The 18,348-nt window shown below is 36.4% G+C and overlaps 2 protein-coding genes across 51 annotated transcripts in view; one reads left to right on the forward strand and one right to left on the reverse strand.

Annotated features, from left to right (window-relative positions):
* TMEM165 (transmembrane protein 165) overlaps positions 1-17,843 on the forward strand; it is a 59,663-nt gene extending 41,820 nt beyond the window's left edge. The window contains exon 6 of the mRNA XM_067036146.1: positions 16,476-17,843. Coding sequence (XP_066892247.1) covers positions 16,476-16,498 — 23 coding nt within the window. The 3' untranslated portion in view covers positions 16,499-17,843. The remainder of the gene's footprint in view (positions 1-16,475) is intronic.
* The window catches only part of CLOCK (clock circadian regulator), a 161,551-nt gene that overhangs the window by 37,737 nt on the left and 105,466 nt on the right, over positions 1-18,348 (reverse strand). For 30 of the 50 annotated variants that reach the window (XM_067036130.1, XM_067036104.1, XM_059067581.2 and 27 more), the window contains 8 exons: positions 17,947-18,094; positions 17,305-17,380; positions 8,232-8,373; positions 6,130-6,230; positions 5,517-5,606; positions 2,388-2,540; positions 1,129-1,338; positions 193-398 (listed from right to left, as the gene is read on the reverse strand). In XM_067036130.1, coding sequence (XP_066892231.1) covers positions 193-398; positions 1,129-1,338; positions 2,388-2,540; positions 5,517-5,606; positions 6,130-6,230; positions 8,232-8,373; positions 17,305-17,380; positions 17,947-18,094 — 1,126 coding nt within the window. The remainder of the gene's footprint in view (positions 1-192; positions 399-1,128; positions 1,339-2,387; positions 2,541-5,516; positions 5,607-6,129; positions 6,231-8,231; positions 8,374-17,304; positions 17,381-17,946; positions 18,095-18,348) is intronic. The other 20 variants (XM_067036131.1, XM_067036144.1, XM_059067590.2 and 17 more) reach the window with 1 other exon arrangement.

Genomic DNA, 18,348 nt, shown 5'->3' on the forward strand with positions numbered 1-18,348 from the left:
GCACATCTGAACAAAACAAAACTTGTTGTTACTCTTTTATTATAAAGTCCGAAAACAATGGATACATTCTGTGTTTTTGTTTCAAATTCAAGAGTGAGCAACAAATTGAAATCACGTTTTTAAAGATCAAAGTATTGTTTTTTAATCAAACAATTTACATCTTTGGAATGACTAATGAAATATGACCACTACCTTATCTGTCTGTCCTGAGTGAATGTAGTTACTGCAGCACTCTGGGAACTGTTTTGTGGCATACTAGATGGAATCTGGACCATGCTTCCGGCTGTCGGCTGAGAAATCACCATAGTGTTATACAGTGGGGCTGTAAGAGTGCTCTGTGTCTGACTGGGAAGAGACGTTTGCTGGCTGTGCCCGCTCAGTATATTCTGTTGATTCTGCTAGAAAAGAGAAGATTCTACAGATAGATTACCTGAAAAAAATTTATTCAGAAAGTATGATTCTACTACTCATCATTCTAACAATAGTTGACATGACAGAAAAAGAAGTGGCAGAACATATTACTCTGGGAGAAATCAAGGAATAACTTGTAGTCATTGAGAATGAATTAGCCTTCAGTATCTTGCTAGAAGGTAAGCTATGACTTTTGAAAAGGAGCATGATCTTAACAGGGATGATATGAAATATACATGAAGAATTTCTTCAAACACCCAAAGTAGGTGACTGACATTACACATTTTTATATATTTCATTTGAAGTCTTGAGATTTATAACCACAGATGCACACCAATTACCAAAATTTCCTAGAATATTGATTAAGCCATCACTGCCCTAACAATACATTCTTCACCTATGGTAACATATGTCCTAGTCAGACTCTTGCAAGTCAAACTTTTTTTTTTAACATACAGAACTAGTCCGTATGTTCATTTTAAGCAAATTGCAAAATTTTTAAATGTCAAAATACTGAAAGCATTCAATGTTCAACAATTAAGAACAATTTTGCTCAAAATATTTTAATTATCACTCTCAATAATATAGTTTCTAATTATTACTATTAAAGTTTTTAAAATATGGTATTGTTCAAGATGAAGCTTTATTTTTGTTTTAGCAGCACCATACATTTCAATCACTGAACACTCCACAGCCCACTGTACTCGATAACGTTACCTGACTTGATGTATTTTGTAAAGTCTGCTGTTGTATCATGTGCTGAGTTGTGCCAATGTGTCCAGTATTCATTCCACTTTGAATATGGTTAGTCTGAACAACCTGGCTTTGCATATTTATAGGTGCAAGCTGCTGGATATTAGATGAATTTCCAGAAGAAAGTTGAACAGAACCAAAATTCAATCCAGGGGTTGATTGTTGTAAAAACATCTTTAAAAATAAAGGTTATATTGAAATGATCTTTTTAAGTTAAAAAGAATGAGAGCATTAAAAAAAACAGCTAAAAATTAAGTTTAAAACGCAAGTAACAAGAAGACTAAGTCACTCTGAATGAACACTGAGCAATAAATAATTACTGAATAAAACATGATACTCATTTTCATTCTTCCAGTCACCCTAACCCTATCATGTTTCTAATTGTCAGAAAAAGCGTTATAAATTTCAAAACCTCCACTTGTTTGACATTTTACATGTTGGGGATTATTATATCAGTTAGCATTACCCTAGCTCAGAGCTACTCAAAGGTCTGTGGACTGGCAGCTCTGCATCACTCATCATTTATAATTCACGGCAGTAGACAGAAGTAGTCTTCACTTAAAGTTTCCTTTTACCAAAGTCCTAGTCTCCTTGGATAGACATAACTTTAGAGCAGCCTTGTTGGTTGACCAAATAAGACTAATTTGAATCACACCTACTAGTATATTTTTAAAAAAATGATTGATGATTGATTCATAAATTCTGTACCTACATGTACCTGAAAGTCTGTAAAGTATTTTGATGTTATGGGTTTAAAGCTTACTAAACATCAGCCTGCTAAAAGATGACTCTAGGGCTTCACTGGTGGCGCAGTGGTTGAGAATCCACCTGCCAATGCAGGGGACACGGGTTCGTGCCCCGGTCCGGGAAGATCCCACATGCCGCGGAGCGGCTGGGCCCGTGAGCCATGGCCACTGGGCCCGTGCGTCCAGAGCAACGGGAGAGGACACAACAGTGAGAGGCCCACGTACAAAAAAAAAGAAAAAAAAAAAAGATGACTCTAATCTGGAGAAACAAGGATGCTGATGGAAACACTCTTAGGAATGAATCATCTTTAGAGACTGTTAATACAATCCTATTGAGTAAATAACCAATGAGTATTTATTGAACTAAACTGAGGAAATGTATCTTTTGCATCTCACTTTTAATTAAGAAAAGTCAATTTCCTAAGAAGCCAAAATGCAAACAGCATGCTTTGTTTGAATTCAAATGTAATAACTTACCTGAAGCCCTTGACCATGGACCATTTGAAGCTGCTCTTGAATTTTTCTTAGTTCTTCTTGTTGCCGATGAATGTTTGCCTCTATCATCCGAGTCCGTTGCTCCAACTGGTCTTTCAGATGCTGCATGGCTCCTAACTGAGCTGAGAACTGAAACTTAAGTATTGTGGATGGAAAAAGTGTAACATATTTTACAATCACTTCTCATAACTGTAAAATGTGAAACATAAGCAGTACATCATGAGCTAAGAATGTTATGCCAGTTATTAATGTATTGCCTCTCAACTCCTAATTCACCTATCTTTGCTCGGCTTTGTGATACTGGAGCTGGACCCTATAAATATATCTCCGTAGTCAGCAGGCACAAGCAGTCCTGTCAGTGTTGATGCTGGAGGGATACTGCAAAGGGAGGTGCCTATCTTTCTGATTCTGGTGCTTTTCCTTCTTGTTCTTATGCCAATGGGTAGCATCCTAGTGAGTGTCATCAGCACTCCAGCAGGTGGCTTTCAAGCAAGTCTCACTGGCATCTTAGTGGACAGCTCCCCAGCAAATGTTACTGGTACCCCAACAAGTGGCTTCTTGCTCTCCAGCCCTAGTCTGTGGCACCTCCATGAATGTGTGTATCATCCAGTGGCTACAACCACACCTGCCCTAATGGGATCTGAGTCTCAGCCTGGCCTGGAAGAGCAGGAGTTCAGGAGGGTTGCGGGAGTCTTCCAAATTGTTCCCCCTTGGCTACTCTCCCTTTCACTTACATTTAGTGGCTGCTCTCTACACCTGTTTTCCCTGTATTCTTTTGAATTCTCTTAACGGCTTTCAGTAGTTAATCCCTGTTACCAGTAATCTGCTATACTACCCCTGTTCAAATTTCTGGTCTAGCTTCTGACTAGATCTTGACTGATTACAAGATGAATTAATAACACTGGCTTTAGAAGACCTAGATTCCTATTGCAGCACTACCACTTGCTAGAACAAGTTACTGAACTTCATTTCTACTCTTTTAACAACTGAAAAAGTATCCTGCACCTAGAGTTGTTCACATCAAATTCTGTCATCCTAGAATGTCCTCTTTGTGCATTAGAAAGTTATAAAAGTTATAAAAATCTGACATTAGAAAGTTGTAAAAATCTGACAGATAACCAACCATGAAATTGTTCTCCGACAAGTACAAAACCTAGGCTTTTAAAGACTAAGCGATTATAAATGAATGCATGCATACGCGAATGAAAGCATAGATATTCTACCTACAGAGTAAATAAGGTTTTCAATCTTACTTATTTCTCTGTTTCACCTGAGTTATAGGCAGCTTCTATTTACTACTGCTTGAAACTTAGTCACATTTGTTGATTCACCACTTAAGCTCGTTTACTTAATTCCAGGAATATTCTGCACAGGATACAGTATAAGAGCAGGAAGAATTTCACTGTATTGGAAATCTGTCTTAATCTTAAAATAGTCTCCTACAATTCATGTAAAAGTGAGAAATGCCCCCCAAAAGCTTTTTTACGCTATCTTCAAAAGTTTGTATTGGGAATACTGAATATTACTTTTCAAAGTATACAACTCTGACTTCTGAAGTTGACAATACCAGATCAAATCATACATTAGATTACACTAGGTGTGAGAAAACATTACAAGTTTAATACCCTCATGCCTTAATTTTTCATTATTTGAAATTTTATATTTATGTCATACAAATATATTTTATCCTAACCAAAGTTATTTATACCTTTAGGTAAACATTACATTGTCACCACTTAAAGGATTTTTATTAAATACAAATATGAAAATAAAAATAAACACAGAAAGCAGAATAATGGGAAATAAAATCACAGAACTAAGAGGCAGAGTGCTTGGCTTTATCACTGAATAAAATACGAGATTCGAATACTTATTAACATTTTTGACATAGTCGATACTATTTATTTCATGAAAATATTCCTTTACAATGTTATGAAATGCTTTTCAGTATCTTGAGATTAATGAACTAATAATATTGAAAATATGCCAAAAATTTACATAAAAATTGTTACCCTTCAAAATAAAAAGCTTTTGAGGACTCAGTACTGATAAAAACTACTGCAACTCCAGATACTATTTAATAATACAGTGCTGTTATAAATACCTTACACAATTATATGTTGCTAAAAGTCAACATTATGACATTTAGGTAATTTATAGCACTGTCAATATATTTGTACAAGTGTCATAATATATAATAGCTATAGTTAATATATATATAATTTAAATAACCACATATGATAAGGGTATTTTTAGAAAAACATTGTTTTTACCTATTGCTATTATTATTTGAAATTAAGATACTGTTAAGATATCTTTAACACCAAACAGAACAGAAACTTTTGGATCATTTTTAGCACAACTTAGTAGTATTTTTAACGTGTCTGAGGCACTGATTGAGTGCAGTCATAAATTACAAGTTGTGAAGTTATAATCAAAAGTGTCACTTTTGTAATACCTCTCCTTCGACTTGCTAGTTTTTATATTTAAGCCTCCTCTGGGACTCAGTCCAAGTAGCAATTCTTCCAGGAAGTTCTCTTTCACTTCCTCAGGCTGCATTAAGGGTTCATCTAATGTGCTCACATATCAAGCCTTCAGACCCTGAGCATAGACTATAGAACACTGTATTGTAGTTAACTGTCCTTCCCTCTAGATGTAATAAAGTCTCTTAGTACATATATATTTACTGCCAGCACCTGCAATATCCGATAATACAAGGAACTCAATAAATGTCCTGTATATAAACAAATGGATGAATATATGAATAAAATTACTCAATTCTTCCACTATCCATAAGAAGAACAAAATGAACAGCTACATTTCATCTTTAATATCTTTCTGCCTATACTGTTTCTCAATGGGGATTAAACAGGATAGTTTTTTGTTGTGCAAAACTGTCACACACCCTAAAAGACAATTAGCCCCCCTGGTCCTTGCTGACTAAAGGGCCAGTGGTACCCCAATATCACTGACAATCAAAAAATCCCCAGATATTCTAAATACCCACAGTTGAGATTTACTGCACCTATAAGTATGTACTTTTTAAAAATCTCTAGTAGCTTAAAAACAATTTATAATCTTAAAATACTTAACTGAAACAAACAGAAATACCTGGGACATGCCTTGTGGAACTGGTAAATTTGCAGCTTGAGACATCACTGGCTGTGTTAATGACTGACCAACAGACTGGGAATTTATGGACTAGAAGCAAAATAAAAAATAACACTGGGGTGACAATCATTCCCATAAATGAGTACTTCCACCAGAAATATCACCATGGCATCTTTATAACTGAATTATAATTAGCCTCATACTTTTTTAGCTGAGTATAGGCATGTATCCCCTCTCTAAACTGGAAATGCCTATTCCCTATTTATCTTTTTGTCTTTCAAGGCATGTGCCACATTACCTTGCATGGACTCTCAATAAAAGCTGGCTGGACTTTACTGAAAGTGATTGGTATTTGAAATCAGATACAAAATGGCTCTAAATTATCAGTCTTCCATAATTGAAAAAAAAATCTAACATTTTACTTGAAAAATAATCAAAAGGACTGGTATGTTTGACTACTCACAGAAAAAGATATTGAGTAACTGTTATGTTTCAACAACTATTTTGAATTTCATAGAAAGGGATAATGAATAAATGAATTTCTGAAGATTTAGATGATTTTTTTCCCCTTTAATAAATCTTTATTCAGAAGAATACTACCTGAAGAGTTTACCTGACTACTAAATGATGACCTCCTTTGTGCCATCTTTTCATGAGCGGGTAAATGCTGTCTGGGAGGAGTGCTAGTATCCGTTGGGATCTTTGTAGGTGTAGCTAAGGTTGGTCAACAAAAACAGAATAGCATTAGTACTTTATAAAATATAATTTTCAAAGATCAATCTCAAAATGCATTTCAGTTAATAAAAGTGGTTTTTGAGTTATTTTTCTAAATTATTCAATAAAAGTGAAGTCTATGACAACAAGATGATTCATTTTAATCACTTCTTTTTTAAGGACAAAGAAAATATCTGAAATAGGAAAACTTCAAATATAAAAATGGTTACTGGGCTTCCCTGGTGGCGCAGTGGTTGAGAGTCCGCCTGCTGATGCAGGGGACACGGGTTCGTGCCCCGTTCTGGGAAGATCCCACATGCCGCGGAGCAGCTGGGCCCGTGAGCCATGGCTGCTGAGCCTGTGCGTCCGGAGCCTGTGCTCCGCAACGGGAGAGGCCACAACAGGGAGAGGCCACAACAGTGAGAGGCCCAAGTACCGGAAAAAAAAAAAAAAAAAAAAGGTTACTACTCCTATAACTCAATAGTAAAAAAACCCAATATAACTCAATTAAAAAGTGGCCTAAGGACTTGCACAGTTATCCAAAAATGACATACATACAGATGGCCAGCCGATATATGAAATAATATTCAATGTCACTACTCATTAGGTAAATGTAAATCAAAACCACAATAAGATATCACCTCTACCTGTCAGGATGGCTATTATCAAAAATATCACACTGTAAATCAACTATACTTCAATCTAAAAAAAACAGCTTATAAACTGTTCAAAAACAAAATCTGAAGACAAGTGTTGGTACGAACGTGGAGAAACGAACCCTTGAACACCGCTGGTGGGGATGGGAAATGTTGCAGACACCATAAAAACAGTATGGATGCTTCTCAAAAACATTAAAATTAGAACTACCATATATGATCTAAAAATCCCACTTCTGGGTATTTATCCAAAAGAATTGAGATCAGCATCTCGAAGAGATTAGCATTCCAACGTTCACTGCAGCACTATTCATAATAGCCAAGGTATGGAAACAATCTAAATGTCTACTGACAGATGAATGGATTAACAAAATATGGTGTATACATACAGTGAAATACTACTATTCAACCTGGAAAAGGAAAGACATTCTGCAATTTGTGACTTGGATAAAGCTTGAGGTCATTATGCTAAGTGAAATAAGCCAGTGACAGAAAAAGACAAGTACTGCATGACTCCATTATATGAGGTATCTGAAATAGTCAAATTCATTGAATCAAAGAGCACAATGGTGACTGCCAATGGCCAGGAGTCAGAGAATGGAGAATTATTAATTAATGGGCATAAAGTTTCAGATAAGCACAATGAGTAAGCTCTAGAGATCTGCAGTACAATGTCATACCTATAGGCAACAATAATGTACTGTACACTTAAAAATTTAAGAGGGTAGATCTCATTTTAGGTGTTCTTACCACAATAAAACAATTTAGTTTTTAAAAGGAAGAAATAGCTATAATAGGGGAAAATTTTTTTTCTAAGGTCTCAGATATTTCTATATTTAACCTCTTTTGATGTTCTACCCACAATGTTGAGTAGTTCAGACCACCCCCTTTTTCATTATATATAGTTTTAATACTCTGAGAAACAAAGGTGCTAGACTTTTTAAAAAATTAAAAAGGATATTAATTTAATGACAATTATGTAAGTCTTCATAAAGACAAGATACACACAAAGCACTTTCAAAAAGCAAACTCAAAGAACACTACTTACTGGCTCCACCAATAAAAAAGGGATTACTGTAATAGTTTTGCTTTCTTTTTGAGGGATGGTTAAAAATAACAAGACCAATATTACTACCTACATATTTTATAGGCTACTTTATAAACTTAACTCTTTGCTAAATGTGAGCAATGTGCCTCTTGCTCACTGAAAAGGTTAGTGTATTTCAGAAATGTAAACACTTATCATTTGAAAGTGGCAGTTGATGAAAAATGCCGATACCAGCAACATAAACAATTTAGAAGGACCCTCTTTAAAGGAAGTCTGCTTTCAAACTAGGGTACTCACAGGAAGGGTCTGAGACTGCAGTGTGAGATGATTTTCTTGAACTCCGGGAGGAAGCAGAAGGAGTTGGGCTGTGATCAAATCTTTCCAATGCTTCCTTGAGACTGACTGTATTTATACGATTATCAGACCCAGAATCTTGGCTCTAAGGAGACAAGAGTAAAATAAATGTTTGCTTGTGGTTCAATTCAAAGTTCCCAAATTAGCAATACTGCTTGCTAACTCCTCCTCCCCAAAATCAGTTTTTACCCCATAACAAGGGAAGTGTACCTGTGTAATATTAGGTATAGAAATGAAAAAAAAATTAATAGCCAGAAAGTTTTGGTTTCATTCTCTATTTAAAGAAACAACAGATGCAAAAGAATGAAGTTGGACTCTTACCTTATACCATATATAAAAGTTAACTCAAAGCGGATCAAAGATCTAAACGTTAAGAACTAAAACTGAAAAACTTTTAGGAAAAAAAAAGGGAAAAGCTTTATAACATTCGATTGGGCAATGATTTCTTGGATATGACACTAAAAGCACAGGCAACAGAAGTGTATCAAAGGACACTATAAACAAAGTGGAAGCATGGAATGCGAGAAAACATTTGTAAGTCATTTATTTGATAAAGAATTAATACCCAGAATATATAGAGCTCCTACCACTCAACAGCAAAAAACAAACAAAACCCCAAAACAAAAACAAAACCCAAAAAAACCTGCCACAAAAAAATCCAGTTAAAAAATGGGCAAAAGTCTTGCAGAGACATTTCTTCAAAGAAGATATAGCAGCAAACACATGAAAAGATACTTAATATCACTAATCATTAGGGAAATGCAAATCAAAACCAAGAAATACCACTTCAATCAAGACGGCTATTATAAAAAAAACAGAAAATAACCAGTGTTGGTGAGGATATGAAGAAATTGGAACCCTTGTGCAGTGCTGACAAGAATGTATAAAATAAAACAGTACAGCTACTATGGAAAACAGTGTAACAGCTCCTGAAAAAATTAAATACAGAATTACCATAAGATCCAGAAATTTCATTTCTGGGTATATCCTCAAAAGAATTGAAAGCAGGTACTCAAACACATATTTGTACAGCCACATTCATAGCAGCATTAATCACAATAGCCAAAAGATGGATGCAACTCAAGTGTCCATTGATGGATGAATGAATAAACATAATGTGGTATATACATACAATGGAATATTACTCAGCCTTTAAAAGGAAATGCTGACACATGCTACAATATGGATGAACCTTGAGGACATTATGCCAAGTGAAATAAGCCAGTCACATACAGACAAATACTGTATGATTCCACTTACATGAGGTACCTATAGGAATCAAATTCACAGAGTCAGAAGTAGATTGGTGGCTGCCAGGGGCTGGAGGGAGGAGGGAATGGGGAGTTACTGCTTAATGGGTATGGAGTTTCAGTTTGGAAAGATGAAAAAGTTTTGGTGATGGATGGTGGCAATGCTTGCACAACAGTGTGAATGTACTTAATACCACTCAACTATATACTTAAAATAGGTTAAGATGGTAAATTTTGTTACATATATTTCACCACATCAGAAAAAAAAAAAAAGTAAAAAAAAACCCAACAGAATTAAGATGACACTTAAGTTTACAGACAAGGCACTAAAAGCATCTTTGGAACTCCGCATTTGACTGCTCAAAATCTTCTTCTTCACACCAACTCTGACCTTTCTCCAGAATTCAATATCCATATTGGTGATTCATCCAAAATCCTGTCCTGGCCTCTCAGCTTTCTAGGAACTCCTCGTCACCAAGAAACTTTTTCCTCTACTCTACCGCGTTCAATCTCTACTCCTTGTCATTACCTCTAGCACCTCTAAGAGCACAAATTAAAATCTGACTTTAAACCATCCCTGTCCTACCTAGCCTTCCAGCTCACTTGTTCCTTTGGAGACAATTATAGTCAATCTAAAAAGATCACCAACCTAAAAAAGATACTCAACACTAAGCAGAAACATTAAGTTTTCTAGTGGGCTCATCTTCCTACTCTTCACAATTATTCCGTATCTTTCCCATTGTTCCTAAACTTCTTTCTCCCTCTCAACTGATAGCTTTGTCTTATATCGATGAGAATACTTGCCACCACCAAATATGTAACTCTACCTATTAACATACCAGGTATATGAATATAACCATCTCCTCTTTCCTCCTCATTATAATGGAGGGAAGTAGGTCCTTGTTGAATATCTATTTTATACATAGTAGTCTGCATATGTTAATCTCAGCATCCTAATTTATCCCTCCCACCCACCTTTCCCCTTTGGTAACAACAAGTCCGTTCTCTAAGTCTGTGAGTCTGCTTCTGTTTTGTAAATAAGTTCATTTGTATCATTTTTTAGATTCCACATATGAGGGATATCATATGATATTTGCCTTTCTGTCTGACTTACTTCATTCAGTATGATAATCTCTAGGTCCATCCATGTTGTTGTAAATGGCATTATTTCATTATTTTTTATGGCTAATATTCCACTATGTATATGTACCACATCTTCTTTATCCATTCTTCTGTTGATGGACATTAGGTTGGTTCCATGTCCTGGCTATTGTAAATAGTACTGCAATGAACATTGTGGTGCATGTTTCTTTTCGAATTATGGTTTTTTCCATATATATGCCCAGGAGTGGGATTGGTGGATTATATGGTAATTCTATTTTTAGTTTTTTAAGGAACCTCTATACTGTTCTCCATAGTGGCTGTACCAGTTTACATTCCCACCAAAAGGGTAGGAGGATTCCCTTTTCTCCACACTCACTCCAGCATTTATCGTTTGTAAACTTTTTTTTTTTTGGTGGTACGTGGGCCTCTCACTGTTATGGCCTCTCTCGTTGTGGAGCACAGGTTTTGGACGCACAGGCTCAGCGGCCATGGCTCACGGGCCTAGCTGCTCCGCGGCGTATGGGATCTTCCCTGACCAGGGCACGAACCCGTGTCCCCTGCATCGGCAGGTGAATTCTCAACCACTGCGCCACCAGGGAAGCCCCATCATTTGTAGACATTTTGATGATGGCCATTCTGACCCATGTGAGGTGATACCTCATTGTAGTTTTGATTTGCATTTCTCTAATAAGTAGCAATGTTGAGCATCTTCTCATGTGCTTATTGGCCATCTGCATGTCTTCTTTGAAGAAACGTCTATTTAGATTTTCTGCCCATTTTTTTCGTTGAGCTGTTTGTTTGTTTTTTGGTATTGAGCTGCATGAGCTACTTGTATATTTTGGAGATTAAGCCCTTGTTAGTTGAATCATTTGCAAATATTTTCTGTGGGTTGCCTTTTCATTTTGTTTATGATTTTGTTTGCTGTGCAAAAGCTTTTACGTTTAATTAGGTCCCATTTGTTTATTTTTATTTTCATTACTCTAGAAGGTGGATCCAAAAAGATATTGCTGTGACTGATGTCAAAGAGTATTCTGCCTCTGTTTTCCTCTAAGAGTCTTATGATATCCAGTCTTACATTTAGGTCTTTAATCCATTTTGAGTTTATTTTTGTGTATGTTGTTAGAGAATGTTCTAATTTCATTCTTTTACATGTGGCTGTCCAGTTTTCCCAGCACCACTTATTGAAGAAACTGTCTTTTCTCCATTGTATATTCTTGCTTTCTTTGTCATAGATTAATTGACCATAGGTGTGTGGGTTTATTTCTGGGCTTTCTATCCTGTTCCACTGATCTGTCACTTTTTGTGCCAGTGCCTTACTGTTTTGATGTTTGTAGCTTTATAGTATAGTCTGAAGCCAGGGAGACTGATTCTTCCAGCCCCATTTTTCATCTCAAGATTGCTTTGGGGGCTTCTCTGGTGGCTCAGTGGTTAAGAATCTGCCTGCCAATGCAGGGGACATGGGTCAGAGCCCTGGTCCAGGAAGAGCCCACATGCCGTGGAGCTATTAAGCCTGTGCGCCCCAACTATTGAGCCTGTGCTCTAGAGCCTCCGAGCCACAACTACTGAGCCGACGCACCACAACTACTGAAGTCTGAGTGACTAGAGACTGTGCTCCGCAACAAAAGAAGCCACCACAATGAGAAGCCTGCCCAGAGCAACAAAGAGTAGCCCTGGCTCACCACAACTAGAGAAAGCCCGCACACAGCAACGAAGACCCAACACAGCCATAAATAAATAAATAAGTTAATTAATTTTTTTAAAAGATTGCTTTGGTTATTTGGGTTTTTTTGTGTTTCCATACAAATTTTAAGATTTTTTGTTCTAGATCTGCAAAAAATGCCATTGGTAATTTGATAGGGATTGCATTGCAATCTGTAGATTGCCTTTGGTAGTACAGTCATTTTGACAATATCGATTCTTCCAATCCAAGAACATGGTATATCTTCCCATCCATTGGTGTCGTCTTCAATTTCTTTCTTCAGCATCTTACAGTTTTCAGAGTACAGGTCTTTTGCCTTCTTAGGTAGGTCTATTTCTAGGTATTTTATTCTTTTTGATGCAATGGTAAATGGAATTGTTTCCTTAATTTATCTTTCTGGTCTTTTGTTGTTAGTGTATAGAAATGCAACAGATTTCTGTGTATTAATTTTATATCCTGCAACTTTACCAAATTCATTGATGAGCTCTAGTAGTTTTCTGGAAGCATCTTTAGGATTTGCTATGTATAGAATCATGTCTGACTGCCGTGGCTAGGACTTCCAAAACTATGTTGAATAAAAGTGGTGAGAGTGGACATTCTTATCTTGTTCCTGATCTTAGAGGAAATGCTTTCAGCTTTTCTCCTGCTGAGTATGATGTTAGATGTTGCCCTCACTGATTCTTAATTCCTAGGTTATCAACATTCACATATTTGACACCATGACTTCTCTATTCCTTGATGAAGACCTTGACATCCACTTGTCCTCAGTCACTTATTCTTATAGTTAAACCCTAGACCTTGTAATAATCAATAAAAATAAACATCCCATAACTTCAGTTTCAAACATCCTACTTTCTAACCACCTTTCCCCGTTTCTTCCTCATTCCCTTTAGTATCCCAACTCCAATAATCCTTCAGTGGAACCTAAAATACATCGATTCTACCACATTTTCATAATCACTCTGTCTTCTCTTCATCATTGCAAACACACCCTTGAGTGTATCATCAACTCCCTTGCCCCTATCTCCCTTCACCATACTCCCTTAGGAAAATACCAGTGCTGGTGAAACCCAGTTTTTAACCTATTCCACATCTGTTCCTGAACAGCTGAACATGGCTGAAGAAACACACATGGTAACCATTGTTCTCTCTTTAAATAAATGACCAAGACCCTCAATGAGCCCTTAATCCTGCCTGCCCAACAGGCTAAAATTCCCTTGTCTATTCACTTTCTCACTCTCCTAGAAAACCATTCAACACTTTTTCCTCTTTTCAAACCCCAAACTCCACTTCCTATTTCACTGTAGAGAAATGCCACAGCTCCACTACTATATCAACCTTCCTACCAGCATACATACTCACATATTCTACCCTTCTTCATGTTACTGTAATTCAGGGACCAGCACACTTTTCTGTAAGGGTCAGAGAGTCAATATTTTAGGCTTTGTGGGCCACATAGTCTCTGTCACAACGATTCAACTATTGTAGTACAAAAGCAGCCATATGCAATATACAATTGAATGTGGCTGTGAAATCTGATGATATAATTTTTGTGTGTCACAAAACATTCTTTTTTTTTTCAATCACTTAAAAACATGTAAAAAACATATTTGTAGCTTGTGGGTGTTACAAACCAAGGCAGAGGGCAAGATCAAGCCGAATGGCCATAGTTTCCCAACCCCTTCTGTAGCTGAAATCATCTGCTCCTCTATCTAGCTAAGCCTAATCCATTCACTTGTCCACTAGACCCTATCTTCTTTCACCTACTCAAGAACACTGCTCTAGCATTTCTACCGCTCTCTCTCCTATCACCAATTTCTCTCTCCTTCAGACCATTATTGTCCATATACAAATATGCTATTATTTCTCCCACCTTAAAAAGCAAAAGCTTCTTCTTAGCCCAGTGCTTCCTATTATTGCCAGATTTCTCTCCTCTTCGTAGTAAAACCCTTCCCTACTCACCATCTCTAATTCCCCTTGTCTCTTCTAAACCCACTCTAATCAAGCTTTCCCTCATACTATTATTCCACCTGGTCTGTTCTTACTGATCAATGAATACATGTTATTGAACTGAATGCTCAATTCTCAGTACTCATCTAATTTAACTTATTTCAGCAGAACCTGACAAAGCTGACTGTTCACTCCTCACTGACACGCTCATTTTCTTTTCTTGGCTTTTAGGACAACTTAGTTTCCTGGTTTTATTCCTACCTCAGTGGATATTTCTCCTTGGTCTCCTGCGTTTGGTTCTTCCTTGACCCCTTCATGTCTTAATGTTGGAGTGTCCCAGTGCTTAGTGCCTGGTCATCTTCTCTCTACACTCATTCCCTTGGTGATCACATTTAGATTCCTGACTAAAACCATCCACACATGGACATTTCTGAAAAATATATCTCAAGTGGACCTCTTCCCTAAACTCAGGAGGATCATGGTGGTAACATTAATGTGGGGAGAAAGTAGACATAGTTGGAGTATATTTTGTAAGTAAGGCTAGCTGAATTTCCTAGGATTGGACATGGGCATGAGGGGGAAAAAAAGAAGTAAAGAGAACAATCTCTATATGTATTACTTTGGTTTCTATGATAGTCCTTATTTCAAGGAACACTAGATTTAAGCACTTTCCTCAGAAAATTTCTTTCACTAAAAACATGCTGGATCTTCCTCCCCTAAGCAGACAGAGCCTCTTTGAAAAAATTCTTTCATGTGGGACCCATGAGAGCAGCAGCCATATTCTCAGCAGCTAGAGCGATGTCCAGTACTTCCTGGCACAGGGAAGGCACTCTTCTTTTTTAACTTTAGTATGGTTGATGTACAATATTGTTAGTTTCAGGTGTACAACATAGCGATTCAACATTTAAATATGAATATCATGGTAAGTCTGGTACCCATCTGTCCCAATACAAAGCTATTACAGTTTTGTTAACCATATTCCTACGTGACTTACTTATTTTACAACCAGAAGTCTGTACCTCTTAATCCCATTCACCTATTTTGCCCCAGCCCACACCCCCCTGACCCACTCTGGAAACCACCAGTTTGTTCTCTGTATCTATGGGTCTGTTTTGTTTGTTCATTTGTTTTGTTTTTTGAATTCTAGGTATAAGTGAGATCAGTTGTCTTTCTCTGACTTATTTCACTTAGCATAATGCCCTCAAGATCCATCCATATTGCTGCAAATAGCAAGATTTTGTTTTTTACAGCTGCAAAGTATTCCACTATATATATGCACCACATCTTTACTTAGGTTGCTTCTGTATCTTGGTTATTGTAAATAATCCTGCCATGAACATGGGTGCATAAATCTTTTTAACTGTTTTTGTTTTCTCCAGGTAAATACTTAGAAGTGAAACTGATAGGTTGTCCTATTTTTAATTTTTTGAGGAACCTCCATACTGTTTTCCACAGTGGCTACACCAACTTACAATCCCACCAACAGCACATGAGGGCTCTCATTTCTCCACATCCTCGCCAACACTTGTTGTTTGTTGTCTTTTTGATAACAGGCATTTTGACAGGTAGGAGGTGATACCTTATTGTGGTTTTGATTTGCATTTCCCTGATGATTCGATGATTAGAAAGGTGTTGAGCATCTTTTCATGTGTCTGGTGGGAAAATGTCTATTCAGGTTGTCTGCCCATATTTTAATCAGACTTCTTTTTTGTTACTGAGTCCTATGACTTCTCTATATATTTCGGATATTAACCCCTTATTGGATATATCATCTGCAAATATCTTCTCCCATTTGGTAGATTTGCTTTGCATTTTGTTGATGGTTTTCTTTACTGTGCATGGAAGGTACTTAACAAGGTTTGCTGAATGACTGAATGACATCCTCCCATTCTGTTCCCTGGCATGCTGCCTATTTTAACTCATTTTTTATATACATTCTTGACCTTTTCATTCCACTTATTTTTCTACAGGTCAAAAATACTTGTTGTAGGCAACTTCTGATATGGCTCAAAATGATTCCTACATTTAGGTATTCATAACCTTGTATAATCCCTCTCCTTTACTGTAGGCTGGATCTACTGACTTACTTCTAATGAACAGAAGAGACAAAAGTGATGGGATATCACTTCTGTGATTAGGTTACAAAAGACTGACTTTAATCTTGCTGGATTTTTCTCTCCCTAGATCTTCTTGCATACTTGTTCTGATAGAAAGGGCCACCTGGAAAGGAACTGAGGATTGCCTCTGGCCATCAGCCAGCAAAGCACCAAGGCCCTCAGTCTAACTGCCCATTAGGAACCCAATCCTTCCAACAACCACTAAGTGAGCTTGGAAACAGATTCTGCCTAGGTTGAACCTTGAGATGACTGTGGCCCCCAGTGATGCCTTGATAACAGACTTGTGAGAGACCCTGGGCTGAAACGTTGTGCCTCATGACCAATTCTGAAGCAGAGGGACCAACTAAACTGTGTCTGGATTCTTGACTCACAGAAACTATCAAATAATATATGTGTGTTATTTTACATCATTAAGTTCTGTTACACAGCAATAGGTAGCTAATATACTATACTCCTACCTGATACAATGAAAAGAGAAATCAGAGTTCAAACTCTGACTGTAACTTGAGAGCCATGAGTCTTTAAGCTCAGTTTTAATATTTTCAAAGTGGGGATATGACCTACTCAGATAAGGATGTCTGAGAAATAAATGACATTTTGTAATTTATATAAAAACCTAGCCAGAGCCTAGCACACTGTAACAAATGTTAGTTTAAATATGAGATCATACATGTCTCTCATACAGTTATCACTAAATAGCAGCCCTTCAAATCTTTTTTAGAAGCACACAAGGTTGTAAGATATTAAATTTAATATAAAAATAAATAGTATAGTTATAACCCTGTCACAAGTAAGGAAATGAAATATTTGAAAAACAATCTTCCTGTAAATTATTGAGTCTTGTCTTTCACTGGGAAAAAATAAAAATAATTTTTAAAAACTGTAGCATAACATACTTTGTCAGCAGCTGTCTCCGGAAGAGACTCTTCAATGCCAAGTTCTCGTCGTCTTTCAGCCCTAACTTCTGCATAACTACAAATGGTAAAAAATAGAATTTCAGTGTTTGATCATTCATTTAAAAATACTGCAGAGGTGCAACCATTCAGTGTTTGTTATGTGTCTTACTTGTTCATCACAAATTCCAGACTATTTTCTATGCACCACAAAAACCTAAAACATATACATACAGTGTATATCTTAATTCAAATTCCATTTTTCTACATATCTCAAACGTTTTATGTGCTACTATAAATGATCCATAACCACAAAGAACGTAAATTAAGAGGAATTAAATAAAGGAAGAGTATGCTTTATCTACTCCAGCTCTCCTTTTACATGATTGACTGTGGTATATAAAAGACAGTTACAACATCTGCTCTAAACCATAAAATTTATGTCAAGAATTACATATTCCTATATATCTGTATGTATTTCTTTCTATATAATGCCTTTAAGTAAATGTAATCATAAATTGAAATATATATCAAAAATGGTGAAAAAATCACTTTGTACTTCATTAATAAGTTATACATAAAATTACATTCCAGAATCATTATGGATGTTTCTATATTCAGAAATTCTGTAAAAATAATTATTACCTTACTACGGTGTGAGTACAAACAATGAACTCTGGTCTTGAATTCCACTGATGATAAGTGATATAATAATGAGTTTGAAGCCAAATCCACTGTTGTCCTTTGGTCAGGAACCTATAGTAACATGATTTGCCTTTCCCGTATTGCATTACTAAGAGGAAAAGAAATATGTTTTGATTCATATTATTAGATTTCTAGCCAAAGGTATCACCCACATTTATATCTATATATTTATAATTCTTCTTCTGGCTTTTCAATAACATATAGCACATCAATTATGAGAAAATGCTATTCTGTAGAGATAGCAATTAGCATATCTTCCACAGTGCCCAATTTACAGCCAGTTATTGCTGATCTTAGATACTTTTCACATACAATAAATTTCCAAATACTCAAGAATAAATT

Source organism: Kogia breviceps, chromosome 6 (genome assembly GCF_026419965.1).
Source record: "Kogia breviceps isolate mKogBre1 chromosome 6, mKogBre1 haplotype 1, whole genome shotgun sequence".
Classification (NCBI taxonomy): domain Eukaryota; kingdom Metazoa; phylum Chordata; class Mammalia; order Artiodactyla; family Physeteridae; genus Kogia; species Kogia breviceps.